Genomic DNA, 25,627 nt, shown 5'->3' with positions numbered 1-25,627 from the left:
CAAGGTGAAATTCAGACCAAAAAGAATTAAACGGTTTGAAGAAGGGAGTTTTATAATGCTGATGAATTAAGATATTAGCAATAAAGACAAAACAGGTATAAATTTCTAGACTAAGAGGTAAATCTAATTCATAAAATGTTTAATGCTTTGCCCTGAAGTAAAGATTATAGCTTTTTTAAAGTGCTCATAAAATATTGACTATAATTAACTACAAAATAAAGTAATATTTCCAAAGTGGATATATTGCTGGCTATGTCTTCTGATTACAATCCAATAAAGTGAGCAATTAATAAGAAACTCAAAAAAACAAGATGACTCACTTACTTGGGAAGTTAAAATTTATCTCAAATTACTTTTGCGATCAAATTGAAATTGTAGAATTTCTTTTTAAAAAATAATGAAAATGCTGTAGATCAGTACCTTTGGGATATTGCTAGAATAGTGCATAGAGAAAAATTCACAGCCTTAGATGTCAGATGAATAGAAACATTTTTTAAATGAAAGCAAATAAATCAATAATAAGACTAAAGAGTCGCAGAGAACAAGAAAATAAACTGAAAGCTGCAATAAACAACAAAACATTATGGAGAGGAATAATCACAAAACAGGAAAACGTTAAGAGCATCATAAGTTTTATTTTATCAGTTTTATTTTACCTTTTATTTCTTTAAGGATTTATTTATTTATTTGAGAAAGAGGGCAAGAGAGTGAGCAAATATGAGCAGGCGGAAGGGCAGAGGGGGAAGCAGGCTCCCTGCAGAAGAGGGGCTCGATCCCAGGACCCCGGATCATGACCTGAGTGGAAGGCAGACGCTTAACTGACTGAGCCACCCAGGCACCCCTAAGGTGCCCCTAAAATCAGTTTCGAAACCTAGATTAAAATGGATAATTTTCTAGGAGAATTTATCCCAACTAATTCCAGAAAAGAAAAAAAAATCCAAACTTGCAGATTTTAATAGAAAAAATAAAGAAACATCTGAAATACCTAAAATTCCTAAAAGAAGGTGATCACATAGGGAAATTCTGCCACACTTTTCAGAGTGGATAATTCCAAGGTTATTTAAACTATTTTATTTAAGAGCATAAAAAACGAAACTAATACAAAAAAAAGAAAAGGAGTATAGGAAAGACTCACACTTTTTTGGAAAAAAAACACAACATTAGTATCAAACCAGGTTAGAATTGCACACATAAAGAAAAACACAAACCAATCTGACCTAAGAATGTTAATACAAAAATCACAAACAGATTCATCAAACACCACATTAAAATAATAATGTGTTATGAACAGTAGGGTTTATTTAAGAAATGAAAAAATGGTTTTGTATTAGCAAATTTATTAATATACAATTTATTATATTAATAAACTAAAAAGACAATCAGGAGCATCTTTAAAGACCCTGTAAAGACATTTTCAACATTCTGCAACTGTTGTTAATTAAGAAAAAATCAAAATGAAACAAAATAATAGTAAGAAAATACTTATTGCAATGAAATATATCTTTGTCAGTCTAAAAGTCAAATTTGCCCTTAATGGAGAACACTAAACATGCTTCCAGTTAATACTGAGATCTTGCTGGGGCGCCTGGGTGGTTCAGTCAGTTAAGTATCTGCCTTGGGCTCAGGTCATGATCTCAGGATCCTAAGACTGAGCCCTGCGTTGGGTTCCCTGCTCAGCGGCGAGTCTGCTTCTCTCACTTCCTCTGCTCTCACTCCCCTCCTCTCTCTCTCTCAAATAAATAAAACCTTTATAATAAAAAAAATACTAGGATTTCACAGTTATAAAAATTGGAAATGAGGAAGTAAAGTATGACTACTTTCCAAATTACATGATTTTGTACTGGTATGAACAAAAATATTCTTTAGTTTGGTAGTCTGGCATAAAGTTAATATGAGAAAAATTTTAAATGACAACAAATGAATATAGTACCAAGAAATGTTCCAGACCTACAAAGGTAAATTTTAAAACACTCTTGAATATGAACAACAAGAAAGAGATCTGAATAATATTCAACAACAAGAAAAAAAAAACAATTCTCCTCAAGTTAATGTGCAAATTTAGATGATCCCAACAACAAAAAAATATAAAGGATTTTATTTTATGTTTTAACTGGGTACTAGATAAGCCAATTCTAATGCTATATGGAAAAACAACTCATAGTAAGAAGAGCAATGAAGTTGAATATTTCTATAAAATACTACTATGTTACAAAACTTCAGAATGAAAACAACATGGCACTGTGTTAACAAATCAAGTAATATACAATTTGCTATATTTAAAAAGCTAAAGAGAAAGTCATAGGATTATCTCCATAGAGTAATGAATCATAGGAGAAGGTTCTATCAAACAACAATCTATTTTACAAAAAAATCATTTGCAACTCATGTCACAAGAGGTTAATCCTCTTAGTATAAAAATATCTAGAGATCAGGGGCGCCTGGGTGGCACAGCGGTTAAGCGTCTGCCTTCGGTTCAGGGCATGATCCTGGCGTTCTGGGATCGAGCCCCACATCAGGCTCCTCCGCTATGAGCCTGCTTCTTCCTCTCCCACTCCCCCTGCTTGTGTTCCCTCTCTCGCTGGCTGTCTCTATCTCTGTCAAATAAATAAATAAAATCTTTTTAAAAAAATATCTAAAGATCAATAATGTAAAAATACCCCAAGAAAAATGACCAGAAGATCTGAATTGATCATATAGAAAAGGAAAATGCCTCTTAAATGTTAAAAAGAATACCTCTCCACTTACTAAAGGTAAGAAAAATACAAATTAAAACTACACTGAGATACTACTGTTCACCTCTCAGATTGGCGAAAATTTAGAAATTAGATTATACATTCTCTTGGGTAATGAGTAACTCATGTATTATTGAGGGGGTGTGAAGTGATGCACCCCTCTGGAGAACAAATGAATAGTTATCTATAAAAGTTACAAATACATATACCCTTCAACCTAACAAATTCACTTCTGAGAATTTATTCACCGGAACTTGTACAGTTATGAAGTGAATTATGTAATAGTCACTGCATCCTTTCTAGTGATAGTTTAAGATTGAAAAGACCTCAAATTCCTTCAAAATTAGGTTGGTTTCACAAATCATGGTAAATCTATATAATAAAATGCCATATGACTGTTAAATTAAAAGTGAACAAGGAAGACTTCTATGTCCTGAAAAGGGAATGATTGTAAGAGACATGAAACAAACAAACAGAAGAAGACATAGAATAGAATGTAGAGTATCTTTTGTGCATACTAAATACTTGCTTATTTTGTTTTTCTCCCCCAACTAGAACGTAAGCTGGTAAGAACAGGGACTTGCCTCTTACTACTTGCAGATGAGTGTTTGTCACCTGGGTGACGTGATGTGAGATGTAAGGGAGGCATTGGCTATGGCAGCTTAGCCAGCGTGGTGACGGTCAGGGGGGAGACTGCAGACGAAGCTGAGTAAAGAATGAGTGTATTTTGGCAAAAGAGGAAGGAAAGACTCTTCCAGACGGCCAAAGTAGCATGTGCTAAGACCAGAGCTAAGAAAGGACAAGTTTCTTTGGGAATTAAGGGACTTCCTAATGGCAGACTACTCCTCGTACAATTGACAGTTATCTGCCCCCCCCCATTTGAGATGTAACCAGTATGTCCTGAAGAGGTATTATCTGAAATTTATTCAACATTTTAAAAATCTGCTTTTCTTTCCACTTTTAAAATCCCTTATTTAAACAGGAACCAAACTCTGAAGTTATTATTTTTTAATGGTTAGAATACAAGGCAGAACCTTCTCCAATCTAATGTGTATCAGCTCATATAACATTTTGAACTCCATCCATGGGATAAATGGAGAGAAAATAAATTTTATGATACAACTGTTTATATGAGATTCTGAAGTTTCTTATAATGGATATTTACTTTGAGAAGCATTAAGCATTGATTTAAAAGACAGTTATATAACAAAATACCTGAGACTTTTCTGGAAATGATTATGAAATCTATGTACACTGAGAAAATTCTCAACTTACGCTGTATAGAAGGAAGGAATGATTTAATAATCCTATTAAATATAAGCAGGTATTTTTCTAAATGATAATATCCACATACTGAAAGACATATCAATGAAACAATAGAATTTTAATTATGGCTGCGGCTGAGGTCTTGCCTCAGTTCTGAAGAACATACCTCATTTAAACTGAAATAATCATTAACTGTGATATTTTATATGATGGCAATGACCTTAATACTTACCTACATAGATGCCCACTTTTACTTTTAAAAGCCTCAGGGTAAGCTTTATTTTAAAAGTTCACTTGCCGGGGGCACCTGGGTGACTCAGTTGGTTAAGTGGCCGACTCTTGATTCTGGCTCAGGTCATGATCTCAGGGTTCTGAAATCAAGCCCCATAACAGGCTCCAAGTTCAGCGGGGAGTCTGCTTGAGATTTTCCTTCTTCCTCACCTTCTATACCTCCCCACCCCTGAGCTCGCTCCCTTTCTCTCTCTCTCTCAAATAAATAAATTTAAAAAAAAAGTTAACTTGCCAAAATATTTCAACAGAGTAAATTTTGAGAGCAAAGTATATTCCAGAATAGGCTGGTGTTTAGACTGATAGTTAAACGATAGATTTTGTTTGAATGGTCTGAAGGGAGAAAGTAAGGGGACAGGATATATTTCCCAATGCAGAAAATAGGAAAGGCAATTCCTCAGTTTTCACAAAACCATTTATTTGGCATTACACTAAATTCAACTCAAGCCACTGAGTTTAATTCAAGGAGCCCACTGATGAATTTCTCATTGTCTGAAGTTGACAGTCCATCTAAACGGCACTATTCATACTAGTAAAATCTGAATTTCTACTTTTATAGGACATACTCCTGTTCATCCCAAAATATGTCTTGTTTTGAGGGGAAATGTTTAAATGGTCTCATTTATGTGCTCAAAAATCCATGGTTATATTTCAGTGATCCTACATACTGCCAATTTTCATCTCCAAAAACAAATTAAAACAAACAAAACAGGGGGAAAAGCCTACTTAGGAAGTAAGAAGAATATTCTACACAAATAAATGAACAAATATCTAAGCTTACATTTAGTATGTCATTGTGCCTCTGAGAACAGGAGAAAGTTTAAGAGTGTGAGGAGGTTACTATTTGTTCTTTATCTGGTCACTGGTCATGAAATCTCTAGCATTGGAAAACTGGTCAGATTTTTAGTTGCATACATCGACACTGTGAATAATCATCGCATACCAATTCATTCTGTTTGGCTGAGCATTCGCATTATGTCCCTGGTAGGTGGTGTGTCCCCCACCTCTAGCACACACAGACCATGTGCGCTCATTTCCCCCCACCTCCCTTGTCCACTCTTATTTTCTTTTTGTACTATGCCATTTAATCCTAAATGAATTGATTTTGATTTTTTATTTTTTTAAGAATATTTATTTATTTATTTATTTATTTGAGACAGAGAGAGAGCACACAAGCAAAGGAGGGAAGAGGTAGAGGGAAAGGGAGAAGCAGACTCCCCACTGAGCAGGAAGCCCAAGGCAAGGCTTGATCTCAGGACTCTGAGATCATGACCTGAGCCAAAGGCAGATGCTTAACTGGCTGAGCCACCCAGGTGCCCCTGAATTCTGACTTATTAAATTAAGTTCAATAAATTTCTAGGTGTACATTTAATATTGAATTTCAGTATTGTTGTCAAATGAGTTTTCCAGAATGAAGTACAAAATCTAATTAAAAAACTGATAGTCCAGTTTGGGTTCTCCTCTCTTGTACCAATAATATTTTTAGTCACACATTAATTGCCAATTTCCCCAACACAAAAAAATGTATGGATTGAGAAACAACTACTAATACATTATTATTTGGAAAAAATGAAGTGGTAAAACTTTGAAGAAATTAATTAAAAATCTGTCCCATCATTTTCAGATAGCTACCTATAACTTTCTTCTCCATGGTCAACCAGTAAATTTTATTGTTTCCAGATAACCTGTTAAGTGGAGAGCACTGAGGGATGCATATAGTACTAAAACATCTTTTAGTTCCAAAATGAGCTTTTGAAACTTAGAGACAGTAGTCTTTAAAGGCTAAGATTTCTGGTTTGCAATAGACAGACATTGGAGAATTCCAATCATGATGTGTCTCATATAGCCTAGCATAAAGTCTATGCCATAAACAGCAAAGGGAAGAGAGAATTGAGAAAACAATGAACCTAACTCATGAATAAAACAAACTTTGATCATGCTAAGGAAGGAGAAGCTTCAGAAAGGGAAGAGAAAGATCAGATTTAGATTCCCAATACTGAGCCGTGATGGACTCCCTACCCGTTGTTAAGTTCAAGGGGATGGATACTGGGGTGGTTGTGAGGTCAGTGGGAACTCCGGATATGTTTGAAAAGAGGTGATGATAGAAACTGCCTGAACTATGTTCCCTTAGCTTTAGAAGGCAATCCAGGGTTTGTACAGAATCCCTCCATGCCAGCTTGGTACCATGGTCTTCATGTAAAAATGTTAGCAGAATGGAACCATGGTAACACATACAACAGAGATCATACTAACCCAAGACACCCAAGAGAGAATCCTGAAATCCCTGTGCCTTCAGAGAAGAGAACAGAACTGACAGAGAGATTCAGTGTCTCATGGATCTAGAGGGTTGGGATAAAGGGCATGGGGCCATGATGGTTCTACAGGCAGCTTGGAGGATGCAGCAGTAGGAGAAGCAGATGACCAAGGGGGTGTTGGGTGCATTTTAGTAGATCCCAAGAGATGACTGTAGAGCCCAATGCCTCTCCCTTAACCATGCCTGAGTTATCTGTACATCACCCCCCCTGCAATCTCAGATGCCATCCTAGGGAGAAAGTAGCAAGAAAAAAGAACTCGGAACTGACAGAACTCAACCTCTGAATTTACTGAGAAAAATCACAAATGTCACCACGCTTACCCAGAACTGACAAGACTGAATTTCCTGCACCAAAAAGTTGATAAAAATCAAAACAAATACAATTATTTACCCACCAAAGTTTATGGCCTGATGATTTAACATATATAACTTTAAAAAATTATCAATTCTCTGTTGACAACTGTAATCAATAATAAAATTAAAGGTACATTTATCAAAGTTCTGAAATGTTTTTAAGTTAAATATCAGAATCAGAACCTATTTTAAGTCAATCTGAACACATACCTGAGCTCTATCAATGAGTTAAACTGAGTGGGAAAGCAAAACCACTATACAAAGTAGTGGTTTATTTGGGGTCCTTATGTTTATTGTGATGCAGATTTATTGAAAGCCCATTCTTTCAGCAGTACAGAACTGTGGTAGGTGATGAGGGGACTCACACTCATTGAGGCTCAGATTATTTTTGCCTAAAAAGGAGGAATTAGGGAAGAAATTCTAGCCTGAATGATTACCTGCATTTACAATCTCTTAGAACAGAGGCACTGACTATTGTTTTATTTCTTATCTTTTGAAAGAAAAGGAAAATACGGCAATTTGTTAAAGAGAATTATTTCTTCTGTAGTTACATACAAAAAATAACATATTGCACATAATGCTTTCTATGGAAACATTCAAAACTTACCTCTGCATTCTTTTTAAAAAATCTGAGGCAAATGTAGTGTCTGTGAGACAGGTCATGAAAGTAAGGGCAAAATGTTTTTTTCCAGTCTTTTTCAATAGGATCAAAACAAAAACTGGGAGAACATTTCAATGTTTTTCCTATTTAGGAACTTTTCTTTCATTCTTGTGTGTTTGCTAAAGGACTAGGTATTTGTCATTTCTGTTTGTGGACTGATATTAAAAATTCAAGAGCATGAGTTATGGTGGTTGCTGGGAATATCTGACAGAAACATCAAAGACCTAGCGTGCGAACATGGTTATCACAGGAGGAATAATAGCTTGTGCTTGAAGTACTGATGACACGTTCATAACCTAAATGTGAAAGAAACAAGTGACTACATGAAGGGGAAAATGTGTTCTTTAGAGAATAAAAAAAAACAAAAAACAGAACTGATTCCATAACTGAGGTCAAGGCATCATTTTTTAGGCCTTATTTACTGAATCTATACAAAGCACTTTAACTTCATATTTGAAAAAGTACAAATAGGGTATTATAATTGTTTCTAAGTTGTCTACCTCATTATTTGATGATGGTCTGCCTCTTTTGCATTTATTTACTGAAGAAATTATATTTTGTTATCCACGGGCTCAGTATGAAGGGAACCGGCCTCTAGACCCCACTGGAGATTCTAATTGTTCAGCATTTGTCACGCTCTGCACCTGCTTCCACATTACTCCTGAGTGGAAGTTATATAATCCCATAGTACATTTAAGAGTGGTGTAGCTGATCACGTTACTGGTTCTTATGCCAATAGGAAATCTTATTCAAAAGGCATAGTTTAGCACAGTTTTGCACAGCAAACTGCTAAGGATAAAAGGACCAAAAGCAAGACATGTTGGCTGGGAAATGGGCAAGATAGTTTCATGTCATTTCTCATAATCTTTGCAATAACACTCTGAGGTAGGTATTATTTCCACATTTGTAGATTTGAGAAAAGGAAGGCTTACAGAGGTTGAGTGATTATCCAAAGGAACATAAGTAAGCCCATATCCTGCTCAGTATATAAGCAGAACACTGACCCAAAGCAAGAAGCTGTGGTTGAGATGGCATCATCAGAAGGATGTTGGAAGAACAGGTTCAGAGCGAGTATCCTAACAAGCCAATAAGCAAGTAGAAGCTGAGATACCCAGTCTCTGGAAGCTGAGTAGAAGAGCAGGATCTAAAATAGACCGTAAGGTCTATTGGGTAAGGTCAATGGTTTAGTGGAAGTTAAAGTAAAGTTGACACGTCATTAGTGAGTTTATTTCTATCATTTTTGCTCCTAGTTAAATTACTTTTCTTTTTGAGGCTTATTAGAGTCTACAGACTATCTATCTACCTTATATTTTTTCAGCATTCTGCCAGCCCCCCCCCTCCGGCCCACCCCCACAGCTGTGAGAGCGCCCCCCTCCTCCGGGGAGGAAAGGACAGCAAGATTTTCTATATTTCATTCATTAATTCAGTACAGTGAGCTAGAACAGAAATGGTCCTTGTCCACAGTTTAAAGTTATTGGGTGTGGCTGGGGGGTATGGACCTCATTAAATAGATATTAATTCAACCAAAGGGTAGGTAAGTTCCCCATCCCTGCTTTCTGGTGTACATGCCTTTGTGTCACACCTTCCCTTTTAACTATGGGTGGACATGTGAGTCTTCATCAAGAAGCAAACATCCAGGAGACATAGTGAGGTGGGAGGAATTGACAGAAAGAGAATAGACTGGAACCTAAATGTTTTATATTAACCAACAGCTAAGGAAGAGAGAGTTGCCGACATATTCCATTAAGAGTGACATACTGAGTGGACTGAAACCCTGGAAGAAATGAAACCTCAGGCTCAGGAAGGTAGTGCAGTTTCATCAACATGAATTTTGAAGTTATTAGAGGAGAGTAATAAGAGAAACAGAAGAAAGAAACAGTTCTTCATAGAGGCTATTTGTAATTCGCGAACAATTAGTAGTAAACGAGATCAGAGTACACCGGAATAGGGAGATGTAACTTCCTACATAACACAGGACTATAGTCGGTATCTAGATGTGACAGTAATGTCATTAAATTCAGTGATCAAAGTAATTACTTTATGAAAATATTCATCAAAACACTTCAACAAACTCTTAGTTTTATGGCATGTAGCCATAAAAATATGGCAGGAGGAGATATTCCATGTTATATGTGCTTCAAAGTCCTGGGGCCAGTAGATGTGAATTGTTTCAAACTGTCACTGATTTTTCATAGGATGCTCTTCTTCCTTTGTATCTTTATTCTGATATAAAGTATTAATAATTATCATGTTCTTTTAATCATGGGGGTATCTATTTTCAATCTTAATTAAATTCTAAATGTCATTTCTTGGGGAAATGATTACAGCTGTCTAAAATTAATTGTTCTACAGTTTTACTTGATAGAAAGAAATTTAATCATTTAAATGGAATATAATGAGAATGACATTTTTAACTTATTAAAATTTATTTTTACCCATAACCCCTTGTAAAGTAAAAAAAAAAGTATTGAGATTTCTTAATGTCTGACATTTTTCAAGTTGTTCTGAATATTTTCATGAAAAACAACTCCAGTGATGTTTTTAATGTAAGAGCCTATGCTACTGTAAGTCTTACCCTACTAACTGGATTAGACTTTTGAAAAAAAAATTGTTAATCTAAATAAAATGATAAAAGAAGAAAAGAATTCTATTTACAAAAATAATATGTATGAGAGCTGAAGTCTTTTCCCCATATTATCTTCCAATTAAACAATGTGAACAATGTGAATCCAGGTGACTAACTCCTCAACTAGTCTTAGAAAAATGGTCCAACAAGGGGACACCTGGGTGGGTCAGTCAGTTAAGTATCTGCCTTCAGCTCAGGTCATGATCCCTGGGTCCTGGATCGAGCCCCACATAGGGCCCCTTGCTCTACGGGGAGCCTGCTTTTCCCTCTGCTGTTCTCCCTGCTTGTGCTCTGTATCAAATAAATAAATAAATAAATAAATAAATAAATAAATAAATAAATAAATAAAATCTAAAAAAAAATTCTTTTTTTAAAACCCACAAATGGTCCAACAAGTGTAACTTAGGGATGCATGTGTTTTTCCTGATTTAAGTTCTTGTACTTGTTTAATATTTTTTGTAATTGTTTAATACTTTTGAAAGCAACAGAAACAAATGTTAACTGAGCCTTCATTATGAGTCACTGTTCTAAGCAATTGCTTAATTTGTTAAAAATAATCCTAAGACCTAGATACTATTACTATCCTCACCATACAGATAAGGATAATGAGGTTCCAAGACACTGGATAAATAGTCTACAATAACGCAAGTGTTAGTTGTTGAAGCCTAAATGTAGATATAAACCATTATGATCACGCATATTCACAAGCAAAAGCAAAAATCACCTGGGGCATTTTTTTTAATGACTTAGAGATTCTATAAAAGCAATTATTACCCAGATTACTTAAAAAATGCACTTAGGGTTCTGAGTTAGCAGAAATATATAGTGTTTTTTTTTTCTTGAAAAAAAATTTTTTTTTAAATTTCTCTGTTCTTTCATTATAACCTCTGTAATCAATTCCTCTTCTTAAAGGACACTGACCGAGGCATCTAATTTAGTAAACTTGGACAAGCACTGCTCACACTGCTCACAGAACACACCTCCAAGTCTTTTTAGATGGAATGGGGATTGTTTAGTCAAATAAAGAAATGGTGATTTTAAAAAAATTCATTCAAACACAAAATACATCACAAAAAATCTAAGGGAAAGTTAAATTCATTTTAAGACCCCACCATCTGGAACGTAGGAAAGGCAAAATAAAATACAAAAGAAATGTGATCTAAATGAAATCTTGGCATGAATTCTAAAGCAAATAAGTAAAATCAAAAACCATTAAATCAGTTTGTAAGTAACTATTATCGCAACAAGCTCATAAATCATTTCTACAAACTGAATATGAAAAGTAACAAGATGCAATCTCATTGCACTTGGACTAGAAATTTGAATCTTTTGCCACCAAAATTTAAAAATCAAGCAGGGAGTTCATTTCCTTAGAATGAAGACATTAACAGAATTTTAAGAGAAGGTTTTGGAAGAGATCTGATAAATAATAAAAAGTAAAGATTTTAATATGCTTTGTGTTCTTTGAACATCATCAATTTCCTACAAGGAGTTTCAAATAGGTATTATCAGATGGAAAGCATCACCTATTATAAAGACATCTTTGAGGCATGATATTCAAATTCAGCAAGAGAAGGCCACCAGGGATCCACTGAATATGATTTTGGATGCTAAGAGTTATGAAATGAAATACCCAACTCTCCTTGATCTCCTTAGCAAGACTTTAATGGCAGAATCTCCAGTATGAATCCCTGAATATTTCATGCACTGAATTAATGTAACTTATTCCATAAACCCCTTACCTCTCCTTATCCCTATCTCACCAAAACAAAACGAAACAACTTTTCCCAGTCTCCTTAATCTATGTTATAAACGCAATTCATCACTAGAGCAATTCAGCAAATAAGCAAATTAGATCACGATCTGTTTTAAGAAAGACACTTGCAATAAAGACTGATTGCATAATGTCCTTTAATTTGACAATGTATTGCCATACGTTTAATAATTTTAGTCTGTGTTCAGGAATAGAACCTGACTGGAGTAAGTTTTTTTTTTTTTTTCCTTTTCCTCATCCTCTTCCCCAACCCCTTCCCCCTCTCCTTAACCCCCATTCAGTCCCTTCCCCTTCCATCCCTACCCTTCCTCTTTCTTTCTCTCGAAGTCACAACTGAAAATTAAATAAAACCGTCTTACTGCTTTCATGGACTCAAAAACTGTGTTGAATCAGACAAATTGTTGCAGTATTGCCAAAAAACATGGAACATTTGAATTACAGTGTAATTGTTTATTCTTAGAAATCTGTAACAGCAATTGGGGATAAACTTGAATGCCTGTTGTTCCATATCCTAATGCCCTCTATAACCTAACCACAGGTAAAAGTGTATCACCTAAAATCCTCATCAAATAATTGTGCTTCACAGAATCGAAAAGTTCCACAAGGGTTGTTTTATTCAGAAAGTAATGAGGAATTTATTCATTCAAATAGCTTTTATATATTCTTAATTTTCATAATAAAATTTTGGTAGCTGAACTTTAAGAAGTATGCATATAGTAGTCTTTTATACCTGAGGAAAGGAAAATTATCCCTAGAGGCAGTCCACCTTTATTCTGATGCTTCATATTTATTGTTTGACAATCAGAGTTTAAAAGCCGGAAGAAATCTTAGCAGATCCCCCATGCTTAACTATTTTTCCCAAGAGGAAACAAATACCTGGAGAGCTGAAGAGACCTGAATTTGTAAACTCATTCTATGTGAACAATCAATGGCTTCCTACTGCCTCTAAGACAAAAATTGAAATTCCTTATTTGGAATGCAAAGACCTCCATCTTCTGGTCCCTGACTGGGATGCATGCAAAACCACCCTACCTCAAACACCCCACCACTGCCTATTCCCCTTCCATCTCAGCAAGATTTGGGAGAATTTCTCCCATCAGCTCAAATAGCACCTCCTCAACATAGGTTTCTCCAACTTCTCTTTCCTTTTGCTGCTCACATGGAAAGGACAACAGGAGCTCATTCATGTCTGTATCCCCCATGTACTGCATACTGCTTTGCCTACAGTAGATCTCAAGAAATACTTTTTAGTTGATAAATGAAATAACTACATGACATTTAATTAATGATTCAGCATCCTTTTGCCCAAACATCAAATTAATTTTTTCCCTCTATCCAAACTTTTCTCTATGTCCTGTTGATTCAACTTTCTAGTAACTTTTAACTCTATCTTGCTTTCTTCATCCCATTAGCCATGACCGTATTTTAGGTAGTGAGCAGCTCACTTCTGAATGATTGCAGACATCCTTTAACTGACATATATGTTTCTGTTCTTGACCTCTTTCAGAGTGGTGCCACCTGTCTTTTATAGTAGATCCTTAATCTGTACAACTTCTCATCACCTTCTCTGCTATTCTCCTGTTTTGAATCGTGGTCACCTCTTGCCTGCTTTCTGTAATGGTTCCCCAGCTGGTCTTCTGAAGTCTACTCTTATTCTTACAGCCTCTTCCCAACAAAGCCACCAGGGGGATCATTTTGCAACTTGCTGTGTCATGTTGCATTTCTGGCAAAATGGGAATGGAGCCCATGTCTTTATATAACCTTACAGGGACTACATTTTACGGACCCCTCTCTCTCTCTCTCTCTCTGTCTAATTTCATCCAATCTCCAGTTTGCTCAATCTGTTCCACCCGTGCTAGCCTCCTTGCTGTTCCTCAAATATTTAAGACACATTCCTGTCTTAGAACCTTTACACTTAGATACCCCCTCTGCCTGGAACTCTCTTCACCAGGTAACTGCTTGACCTACGCTCCACCTCCTTCGCCTCTTCATCCGCAACTTATTTTCCCAGTGTGAGCTTTCCTGCATACGTTTTAAATACTGCATGTTGCCAAGGATTCCACAGAGTATTCTTATACCTCTTTTTTCCATCCTACTTTTCCAATTGTCCATAGGACTTACGAACTTCAAACACATCATATAATGTGCCCCTTATTATAGGTATAGTTTGTCTTCTCTTGATAGAGTGTATTATGAGGACAGGGACCTTTGCTTTGTTTGGCCATACATCCCAAACACTTTAAAAATTACCTGGAATATATATACACATATATATATTCACATACCTGTGAAGGTACTACAGGGGCGTTATACAATTGTAAGTCAAAATTCTTCCACAATCTTCAGTGGAAAATACTAATTTCTTTTCATGAACAATTCCAGACTTTTTCAGCTCTTCATTTTTGGTTGTTCCAAGCTCTATTCATCTATCATCAGCCAAACTGTTTTCTTCCAGCCTCCACTGACAGTATTTTCCAGCCAATCAATGCAACTTGGGATGACCAAAAGCAAACAAAGAAGAGTTCGAATGTACTAAAACTCTGCCCTCAGGGCAGACCCGTTTGGTAGGATTTAGGCATGGTTCCAAGGTACCCATTCTGCCAATCACATTCTTAGGCCATTCTTCACAGCCGCGCACTAATGCTGCTGAACCACCTTGCAGAGTGAGAAGAAAGGTGTGGACACAGACGCACAATTGCTGTAGTTCAAGGAGGTACTGGAATCCAGAAGTAACAGTAATTCAGGTACATGTAAGGAAGATGGTGCTAGTGCACAGGAATAAGGATCAGGGAAAGGAGTAGAATAAGGGCTTAAAAAAAAAAAAAACTGAGAGGAAAAGCAAGATGGGTCTAATCCCAGGCAGTTGGTGATCATTTGGAGGAAAAGTAAAAGCATAGCTAAGTGACAGAAGAAGATTCAAAGGTATTAATGACAAACAAAAATCTCAAAAACTAACAAAATCGGTTGCTTTACCTCATAAATTGTACATTCATCCCTTGATGCCAGCAATTAGTTGCCAAGCATGACTATTTTAAGGTTTGACATGTCCACAACATTAGACAGGGAAAATATTACCAACTCACTTTGAGTAGAAAAGATCTCTGTCAAATCTTATTTTCTAAAAAATATTCATCTGTTCACAACCGCTCTGTACTTTCTAAGTCTACTGATGTAACGCTGCTCTGGAAAATAGTATGAGAAAGTATCACAAAACTCAATTGCTTTTCCTCCTCTCATTTGCTCACTCATCTGTAAATATTGTTTAGAGTGCTTCACTTGGTTCTGTTACATATTCATTACATCTTCAAATCTTATTCAACAGGAGGTTTGTTCAAGTATGTCCAGAGATCTAACAGTATGACAAGTATACTTATAAAATAAAAAAGCACTTCCTGATATCATGAGTTTTGGTTAATGAAAATTACTTCCTGAAGTTTCGGAATAATATGGTATTCTTAAAAGAGCTAAGTCAGTATTTTCTTGGTGTGAAAGCTTTATTAACAAATAAATCTTTTGAAAATTTTCTGCATATGCTTTCCTGAAATATATTATTATTTTGAAATATTGGTTTGTAATCCTTTGAGGTAATATTGATATTAAAAGCACAAAAACAGAGAGACGATGTCTGATTTTAGGACTTTTGAAAGAACTAGTTGCAATGCTGATCAAAATGCTCATGAAAGATTTTTTAAATTGTCTGTAGCTAGTTTTCCTGGATATATTTGGTCTTTGTAGAAGCATATGGAAATGCATATTTAATTTGACAGTATTTTGCAAATCATGCCCCCTTCAGAATAACTTGCAAAGTAGAAATGCTTCCATATGCTAGAAGTGGTTTGTCTATTATGCTAAGAGTAAAGACAGACATATATTCAACAACAAAATTTTAAAAAGTATTTTTTGGGGCACTGCAGATTAGGAACGTAAAGAAAGATCTCAAGGACAATGTCACTGTACTAAAAAAATTTAGAATTAATTTATAATCAATTTTCAAACAATCACATTGAACATGTAAAGACAAATTCTTACAAGGATCACAGACTCCTTAAAAAAATTAAAAAAGGCCCATTTTCTCCCTAAGTTTCCATGGCTTTTACCAAACTTGTACAAAATCTTCTGAGATTTTGACCCAAGCTGATTGCAGTGGAGATGAGAGCAAGGCAAACTCTCTACACACAGATCTCAACTCTAGAGAAAAGCATCATTTCCCAGCAATCAAATCTTCTCCTTTGACATTGAGTAAAAACAAGTAAACAAAGAAAAAAAGAAAACACATCACATGAGTCCAGACCTTCGTTCTGAACAAAGTATTTCAAGAGGTTCTTGTCATTTGTCAAGTTAGCCCAGCCCCATCTTGGAGGCACCAGGACCCAAGAGATCTGTCTGAGATGAACAAGTTCCCCGTGCTGCCCCACACAGCAGGCATCACTGTAGCATGGCTGTTTCGGCAAATCTTCAAGAGCCAGATAGCTACATGTATGTTTCTCATAAGAACAGATAGAAGTTTAGCAATAGCTCTTCATAGTTAATATTAAAACAACAACAAGAAACCCTGCAGATTCCAACGGTCACTTTGGGGCAAAACCTGAAGTGATTAAAACAAGAGCTAAAGCTCCTTGACAAGTTTTAATCTTGGTGTCTGAAAGGTTCATTGACCTCATATATCTTCAGAGACGCTAGACTGCAATTTTAGAAGAGAAAATAAATTTTGAGATTTCAAAGGACTCCAATTTTCCCAAATTAATGATTATGTCATCATTATCTGAGAGGAGTCATTTGCAAGGAACAATGGCTTTAATGTATCTTTTTATACTGATAATTTCTATTTTGGCTTTCCTTTAAGAGCCAGGATTACTTTATCTCCTGAGCTGAAAAAATGAGATTATTTACTGAACTTATTTTTAATCATGATCACACCTCAGAGTATAAATGTTATTTTTATGATCACAGCTTAAATTCGCAGCACAGAAAAACCATCTAGATGACTTTGCATAGTAAAAATTGTCAAGCCAAGAAGATGAGGGATCCTTTTAGAGTTACTTATCTAAAATGGTTTCTGAATGAAGATAGGTGTTGGTTATATGTCATGATTCTATACATGAGTTTTCTTCAATCAATGTGTTGTCTTTTGGACCCCTCATGGTGAGAATTTTGGGACTAGAACTTAGGACAGGTATAACCTACTCCATGAGCATGTTTCTGAAATTAAGTGTGAGCATGACCCTGAAAGCATGACCCTGAGTTCAAGGCCCCATCCCTATGCGTATGAGCATGAAACAAACTTGATTTCACCACTGTTTATAATTTCTAAAATACTGCAGAATAGGGATATAGAGCAATTTTATGGTAATAGGCAGACTTTTAAATGTTAAGTCAATAACTCAGATTCCATAAAAATTCTAGTGAAAAGTATAAGAAGGAAATGATCACTTGACATATCCCTTTAAGAAATGTCATTTAAGTAATTCTTTCTTCTTTATACTTTCTTAAATTTATGAAACTTAAATTTATGAAATTTATGAAACCAAGTGAAATCTTTCTCATAAACAATGACTTCAGCTTTCAAAGTTAACAGAGTAAGTTTATTCATTAGTTAACACAGCATTCTATTTAGCAGAGATTTGTAACTGTAAATTTCCCCACCACCTTGCTCAAGCTTTTCTGAAGCACCTGAGTTAAAGACATCTATCCCTCCACTGCTCCTATGGCAACTTCTGAGAAGTCACCTAGCAATAATTAAGAAGTTGCCTTGTGGCACATAGCCTAACCTTGTATTACCTGTCATTTAAATCATTTATTCAAATCCTAAAATAATCTTTCCAAATGGATTATATGTTAAAATCACAGACATTATCTTATATTTACTTCCATTTGTGAAAGTTACTTGCACAAAAATATGTATTGGTTATATTTGTTCATGTCTTCTTTTTTTTTTTTTTAAGATTTTATTTATTTATTCGACAGAGATAGAAACAGCCAGCGAGAGAGGGAACACAAGCAGGGGGAGTGGGAGAGGAAGAAGCAGGCTCACAGCGGAAGAGCCTGATGTGGGGCTCAATCCCATAACACCGGGATCACGCCCTGAGCCAAAGGCAGAAGCTTAACCGCTGTGCCACCCAGGCGCCCCTGTTCATGTCTTCTTAATACTCAGGATCATTCTCTTTACATGACAAAGAAATGAGTACCTTAGAAAGGATACTTGTATTGGAGTAAGATAAAATGGAAGTTTCACCATGTTTAATTCCTGAGATTAGAAAGATATATGGGTATACCGAGAGTCTTCATTATTTGATGACCAATGGAAAACTGAGGCCATTTAAAATAAAATCCACTTTAAACCAATAACCATATTTTTATAGTAATTAATGGGGGAAAAAATTAAATTTGATTGAGATGCTCTTAAAAAGTAAGTTTAAAATTATATAAAAATTAACTTGTAATTTGACAAGTTAAAAGTATAATGTGCTAATTATTAAAAGGAATAATAAATCAAGTGTTGATTTTTTGGCGTATTTTTTTAAATGATGATAAAAAAATACAGTCTCTTTCATATTACATTTAACTTTTTTAGCATGACCAAAGAAATGATCATTTCAATAAAAATTTTTGAAGCATTCATCATTTCCTTTTAATCCCTGATATTCAAGTCATTTGCTTTTGAAGGACCGTATCTAATTTCCTCTACTTCATCTGTTATTGGTTCTAACTCTGACAGACTCTCACTGACCATAATTTTGTGATTCAGCAGTTCTTCGGTATCACTTGCATCAGGGAATCTTGAATCTCCTGAAAAATTTTACTTTACAACCCATTTTCACTGTGTTTTCATTGTGTTATCTGATATTTGTAACATTCTATAATCAGCAAGAGACCAAGACTTTTTATAATAATTCACAGAGATAGATGCTAATACTAATTGGAAAGGGTGTTCAGTAAAGGCTAATTTTTAAGTGTGTAGTTCATTAGGGAATATTTCCTATTATGACAATCTTTGCTTTCCTACATTATCATGTATCTTTGGGAACTGGTTTAATGCTTCGATAATCAGAAAATCTTGTAATTTGCAATCAGATTAAAGTAAGGGCTAAAAAGTAAGCAAGTGGTAAAGCTGTGTCCTCTACAAACGTCTGTGGCTGAAATCATGTGTGTGGATGAGATATTTCTGGGCTCAGGGACCAAGTTCCGAGGCACTGAGAGAATCAGTGAAAAAGTGAAAGAGTAAACTTCGTAAAATATAGGAGTCATCACATAAGTTGGAGCAGAAGCAGGAGAAAATGGCGCACTGGAAGCTTGTGGTTGTGGGAGGGAAACATCAATGACAGAGGAGATGGTCAAGTATATCCAATATGGCTGAGAGGTCAAAAAGTTGTGGCTGAGAAGTCATCCATGTTAATACTAAACATGGAACGTAAGAAACAGGGTAAATGGGTAGAACAGATGCCCTGGGAGGTAGAGGTCACATTTCAACTAGAGATTCTGTGAAAACTCTGAGAAATCTACTGATACTGGCCTATCACATTCTAAAAGATCTGGAGTCATGAATTTACACACCTTGCTGGTGTCAGCCACACTTCCTTATTCTCTAGCCTTGGAGAAGGAGACCTTAGGCAGGTACTAGACAAGGATGTGCTAAGTAGTAAGTCCGAAAGGATCACTAAGAAACCAAGACAAGGTTTAAATTACAGGTAGGTTTTGAACAATGGCATTCTACAACATTGCCTGGGAAAGTACGTAGAATCAATGTATCAAGTCAGCTTTCCCCGGAACAAATGTGCATTAGATCATCTCCCCTCATTACATTGATCATACAGTTGTGCAAAGCATAGCATAAACAAGTTGTTTACTTCATGCCTCTTTTCATCCTTTCTTAGACTTTCCTCAATATTGTTTGGCATTCTTCTATTTTTTTTTAAGTTGCCAAATAAAAATAGTAATAACCTACATTTCTGAGTTCTAAAATTTGCCTTAACTATGTGAAGTTGTCCAGCCTCTTTGGCTAGTTCTTCTTTAACCTGAAAGTGACTTATTACAATAAAGGAGATGACTCAAGCCTGAATAAAGCCTTAAAAATAACACATCTATTTACAGGCTTCAAGCAAATACCTCTAGATCATTATGGAAACAGATCGGCATGATTTAAAATTCTAGCATTTTCATCAAAATTATCAGTAGGCCCCATTCTTGGTTACTCAAAAAACTTAAAAAAAGAAAAATCCCAGGGGAAATATCATTTCAGGGGATCTAATACATTGGAGTATTTGGAGGTTTATGTGCCAGCATGGGAAGTGAAGAACAGCCATTTTCTAGTATGCATGGTTTCGCTGGATGGAGTAGAAAGTAGTGACAGAAGGAATCTTAATAGCTCATATGATTCACTCCTGTTCTTACGCTAGAAGTCTCTCAAAAGGAAAAAAAAATGTGTTATGTGTGGCAGGGGGTGTTGGATTGCAGTCTATGGGCTCGTACAGAAGAATCATTTTATGAGCTTCAGATATTTTTGAATCCCATAAAATCAAAAAGTTAAGTACTGATCTAAAGTATACCAGAAAAGTCAACATTTATAAAGTTAAAAAAAATCGAAGTAGTTAAGTACCTTGTTAGTGATACATTTCTGCTTCAAATGCCTACAATTAAAACTATTTCCCTTTATATCTCAGAATGATCATTATTAATTCTATAGATTGAGTTGAAGTCAACCCTGAAGGGGAAAAAAAAAATAAAAAGATGACATTGACTCACCATCAGTTCTAATTTAAGAGTAATTCTTAGCTACAAAGTTTAGAATATGACACTGGAATGAGAAAAGGTGGTGATAAACTAGGACAAGTCAAAATCTAGTTGAGAAAAACAGCTTGAGTTATGATGCTTAGTGCAGTGGATCGACTATGGCCTGACTCTTTCTCTTTATTCACAAAAGGTTCTTGGAAAAAAGTCTTAGGTCATCAGTTTGAACAATGGCCAAAATGCCTATTTAAACAGAAAAAAGACGAAGAAGACAACAACGACGAAGAAGTGAAATTCTTGGTACAAATATCATTTACCAGTTGCTAATGGAAACATCTAAGAGATATTTCAAAGTTATACACTGAATAATAAACTTTAGAATGCAGGGTTACATATCCTGGGATCCATTCTCTATACCTTGTGGCTCGATCACTTCCATAATGCCCTTCTTCACCACCCTTGATGAACATTTATGCATTCTGTTTAATCACACATCTAGAATGCCCCTAATTTTAACCTAGACCTTCATCCTGTTTCATTTCTTTACTGAAGGCTTTGACTACACAATGATTGCACTATAAATATATAGTCAAATAACATAAAAGAGAAACTAACTTAAATATATATAGTTAAAATTTCTTGAGAAAGAATAAACGACCGGATAGTAAAAAATGTCATTTGTATACAATTTATTTGAAATAACATGCTTAGCCACTAGATGTCACCCTTTAAAAAAGCAACAGAGTTTACTTCACAAAGTTTGTTAAATCAATAGCAGTTACATTCCACTATTGAGTAGGATTTGGCACCACTGGAATTAGTCATTCCCGCGTGATATAAAAAGCTTTAACAACAAACAAACCACCACCGCCAAATGGGGTTTTCTGTGAAGAGGGCTTCGTGAGTCAAGCCTGATTTGAGTCTTGTCAGTCTCCAAAGCCAGATAGTTAAAATGCCAACAACAGGTTTCAAAAAAATTTAAAAGCTTGGCTCTCATACAAATATGAAACAAAGATGCATAAAGATCTCATTCAATTCATTAGTTAATGAGGAACCAGTAAGATGACAAGGCCTGTACAAGAGAGAATTCAAGGAATGGATACTTCCATGGTAGTTTCTCAAAGGCCTGCTGAAATGAACTTGGTAGGGTATACAGGACTGTTTAATGTCCTCAAAGGCACAAACCATAACCTCTGAGGTTATGTTTTCTACTTAAGATAAATGATCTCTACAAGACCAAAGTCTACCAGTTAACATACAAGTTCACGTGAAGCAACAAAGCATTTGGCGTCCGTGTAAGAACCACTGCAATGCTTATGCCACTGGCCGAGCACTTTACATGTGCACCATCCCATCTGACTCTCAGAATCATTGCCTATGAGGTGGATGCTGATACTACCTGTATTTAGAGGCTAGAACATCAAGAGATCATGGAACATTCTTCAGGGTATACCTGAAGGGTATACCAGCAAGTGATCAAGCAGTAACGTGAATCTGGGATGTCTATATACTCTTTCTCCTGGGACCAAAGATGTAACACATACTGTGTCCTAGAGGATGTTGGGATTCTACAAGATAAAGCACACATGAGCCCACTACAAGCCCTCATCCTCTCCTGTTCCTCATCCATGAAGGATAAATAGTGATAAAAGAAATCTCAAGTGCAATAGACATATGCTATAAGATCAGAACTTAACTACTACCCCTTACATTCTCCAGAATTTGTGTAGATTATTTACATATCCCCCAACCATCCCACTGGCTTCTCTTTGGGTCGATATAAAACATCAGATCCTCTATTACAATGTAAGCAATTGGAGAGTGGGAAACGGTCAGAGTAGGAGTCCTTACGCAAAGGAAGCAATATCCTATATACCGTCTACATGGAAAACAATTATGCTAGGTAAAACACTATCAGCGGGGTTTGCTAAAAATGACAAAGAGACCTTTTAAAATATGCATGGCATTCCTATAACATAGTAATGCTTTAGATTCTTTTCAGAGAATTTGGGACATGGAGATCTAATGTACTGACAGTGTATTTGTGGAAGACGTCTGCCTGACAAAATACCTGTCTAAAGAAAATGCTCTATTTAATTTTAAAACTTTAAAATCTTGAAGAAATTTTAGACACGATTAAATGAACTGTAGCAAATCATCTCAAATTTCTTGGATTTATATGCATAAAACCTCAGAAATGTGAGTTTTATTACTAATTCAGCTTCAATTCTTGTAAAGATTACACCACTCAGCCAGTGGCTGAGAAGATTCAGAAAACTAATCAAACATTATTATATTACCTATTATGAGTCTAGACAGTCTCCTCACCACACATACTCTGACACAACAACTATGAAAGGAGCTTTTGCAGAATATTATTTCTGTATCTCCATACCAGATAAAAACAAACTTACAAGTTCCCTCGTCAAATAAAAATGTATAAATGCATTAATAGATTACATTTGCATTTATACTTGCTCTAAAAAATGAAAAAGTTATATAAAGGAGAAAAGTATTGCTTTTTACGCAGTCAGCCTGTGTTGTTCGGTGCTCAGCTTCTGCAGTTTTCATGGATTATAAAATCTTTTAGGACAGAAGATAATCCTTACAAGACCATCGTATAATGTTTCTAGCTTTAAAGGTAGATGTAATTTTAATAATAACATACCACATTTAAGGCTCGATTAGGCACAGCTCTGGTTGCCTTTGATTTATTCATCAATGTAAGAATCTGAAATTTTCTGAAGTCTAATTTTTGAACAAAAATAAGTCGTCTCTTTGCATTAAACCATCTGCTCTACATGATTACAGTGACTCATTTTTAGCATTGAAGCTTCCCTTTTTGTGATTAAATTTCTTGTTCAACCAACTGAACTCTTTGAAAGGCATTTATTTCTGATAAAGTGCATCATTGTTAATAGAGCAGTGATATAATTATAATCAATCCAGATTCTTATTGGATAGCACCTTAATGAACTCATGTAAATTTAGCATATTATTAATGCAAATTAATTTATACATCACCAAAGAATCTGAAGATGGTACTCACGCAGGTTTAATTGTATGGGCATGCTTTTCATGGACAAAGGCACCAGCAAGACCTCCTGCTCCTGAGTTTAAATACTGGATTGAAAAGAAATTAAATTGTATGAGCATATGACAAAAATAAACAATGAAATCATTTGACTTCTTTGTTATGAAACCAACTTTTGACCAGTTCAAAATGTGCAATTATTTGAGTTTTTCTAATAAAACAGAATTTTGTATCACCTTATTCAAAGAAAAAAAACAAACATAGCATTATTAATTGAGAATAAATACCTATTACTTTTGTGGCCAAATTTTGCCTCAACTAATAGATAAGAGTTCCAATGAAGTCTATCTAATTTTAAAGCTTATTCATTTCAATTATTTGCCACATAAATATTTAAATAATAAAAAGTATCACATTTTAAAAACATATAAGTTAAAATAAAATTGGTTTCATTCCATGATCCCTGTCAATTAAATTGTCTTCAGATGTCAATATCAAGTTGAGTCCATGAGAAATATCTTTACATAGTAGACATTTCACAACATACCGACAAAAAACTAAGAACCTAATCAATTTGAATTAAGTTCTAAGTGTGGAGCTTTCCCTCCACCCCAAACCTCTTGATTTTTTTGTAGCTGCCAAGTAATTAAAGGAGTAAGTACTCTACAGTGGATGAAAATACCTGATTTTAATTAATTCTTATACTACTACATCATATGTCTTTGTAATTAACTAAAATCAGAAACGCAGTCATGAAAGAAATGGAGGAACATTAACTCAAAATAGTTGAAACTGGCCACTGCTCCAGTTTTTCATTTAGATCAATTTCAATGTGTGATAAAAGGATGTAAATATATTAAGTAATTTATACCTTGTAGGAGCACCAGCAGGCAAAATCAACTCCCCAGTCATGTAAGTGGAGTTCAACATTTCCAACTGCATGTGCTAGATCAAAGCCAACGAAACAACCCTGGGGAAGAACATAAGAACAAGTTTTAAATTTGCTTAATGATTAGAAATACTAAGTATAAATATCTCTAAGAAAATCTTTGACAAACTGCTGTACTATAAATACAGTGTCCTTTGGTGCAGTGGTTCACGTGTCTGAACCACAAAACACTGCGCATTTCCAAGATCCTTTCAGGTCGAAATAGTTTTCGTAATATGTGAAGACATCCTTTGCCTTCTTCACTGTGTTGACATTTGCACCGATAATGCAAAAGCAGCTACAGGAAAACTGGGGCATGTTAGCACAAATCAAGGCAGCAGCAAGATCACATGAGTAATCACTGTAGGTCAAAACCATTTAGTAGCAGGGGGAAATAGCAAGACAGTGTCATTTACGAATCTCCTTGAGAAAGCTGTAAAACTGATGAATTTGTTTTAAATCTCAACACCTTCATTCTTATGTGTTTAAGGTTTAACGCGGGAAGTATGCATAAAACATCTGACCACATTCTGAAGACGGCTGCCTTAAAATAACATCCTCATGCAATTATTTGAGTTGCAAGCTGAACTAGCCACTTTTATTTCACAGAGAACCTTTTTTTTTTCTTTGCATCAAAGAACAGCTGAAAGATAACAGTAACTCATACTTGGGTGTTTGACAGACATTCTTCTGAAAATGAAGTGAGTCTGTCAATTCGAGGAAAACAACTCATAGTCTTCATTGCCCATGAAAAAAGTAGTTTCCAAGAGAAATTAGGATTTTGAAAATTTGTATCCACTTTTATGAGGACAACCATTTCCCAATACTTAAAGATATTTCTGATGAGTTTAGTAGTAATATATAATTTTTAAAATAATATATAATTAAGTACATAGGTATTTGGAAAAAATGAACCAGTATTTTTC

General features: G+C 35.3%; 1 protein-coding gene across 4 annotated transcripts in view; it reads right to left on the bottom strand.

Moving 5' to 3' along the window:
* KYNU (kynureninase) overlaps positions 1 to 25,627 on the bottom strand; it is a 124,119-nt gene that overhangs the window by 17,572 nt on the left and 80,920 nt on the right. For all 4 annotated transcript variants that reach the window (XM_045782606.2, XM_087859550.1, XM_045782592.2 and 1 more), the window contains 2 exons: positions 24,645 to 24,743; positions 23,789 to 23,862 (listed from right to left, as the gene is read on the bottom strand). In XM_045782606.2, the coding sequence (XP_045638562.1) occupies positions 23,789 to 23,862; positions 24,645 to 24,743 (173 nt within the window). The remainder of the gene's footprint in view (positions 1 to 23,788; positions 23,863 to 24,644; positions 24,744 to 25,627) is intronic.

Source organism: Ursus americanus, chromosome 1 (assembly GCF_024610735.1).
Source record: "Ursus americanus isolate L20-20 chromosome 1, mUrsAme1.1.p, whole genome shotgun sequence".
NCBI classification, from domain to species: domain Eukaryota; kingdom Metazoa; phylum Chordata; class Mammalia; order Carnivora; family Ursidae; genus Ursus; species Ursus americanus.
This window is presented reverse-complemented; position numbering and strand designations above follow the sequence as displayed.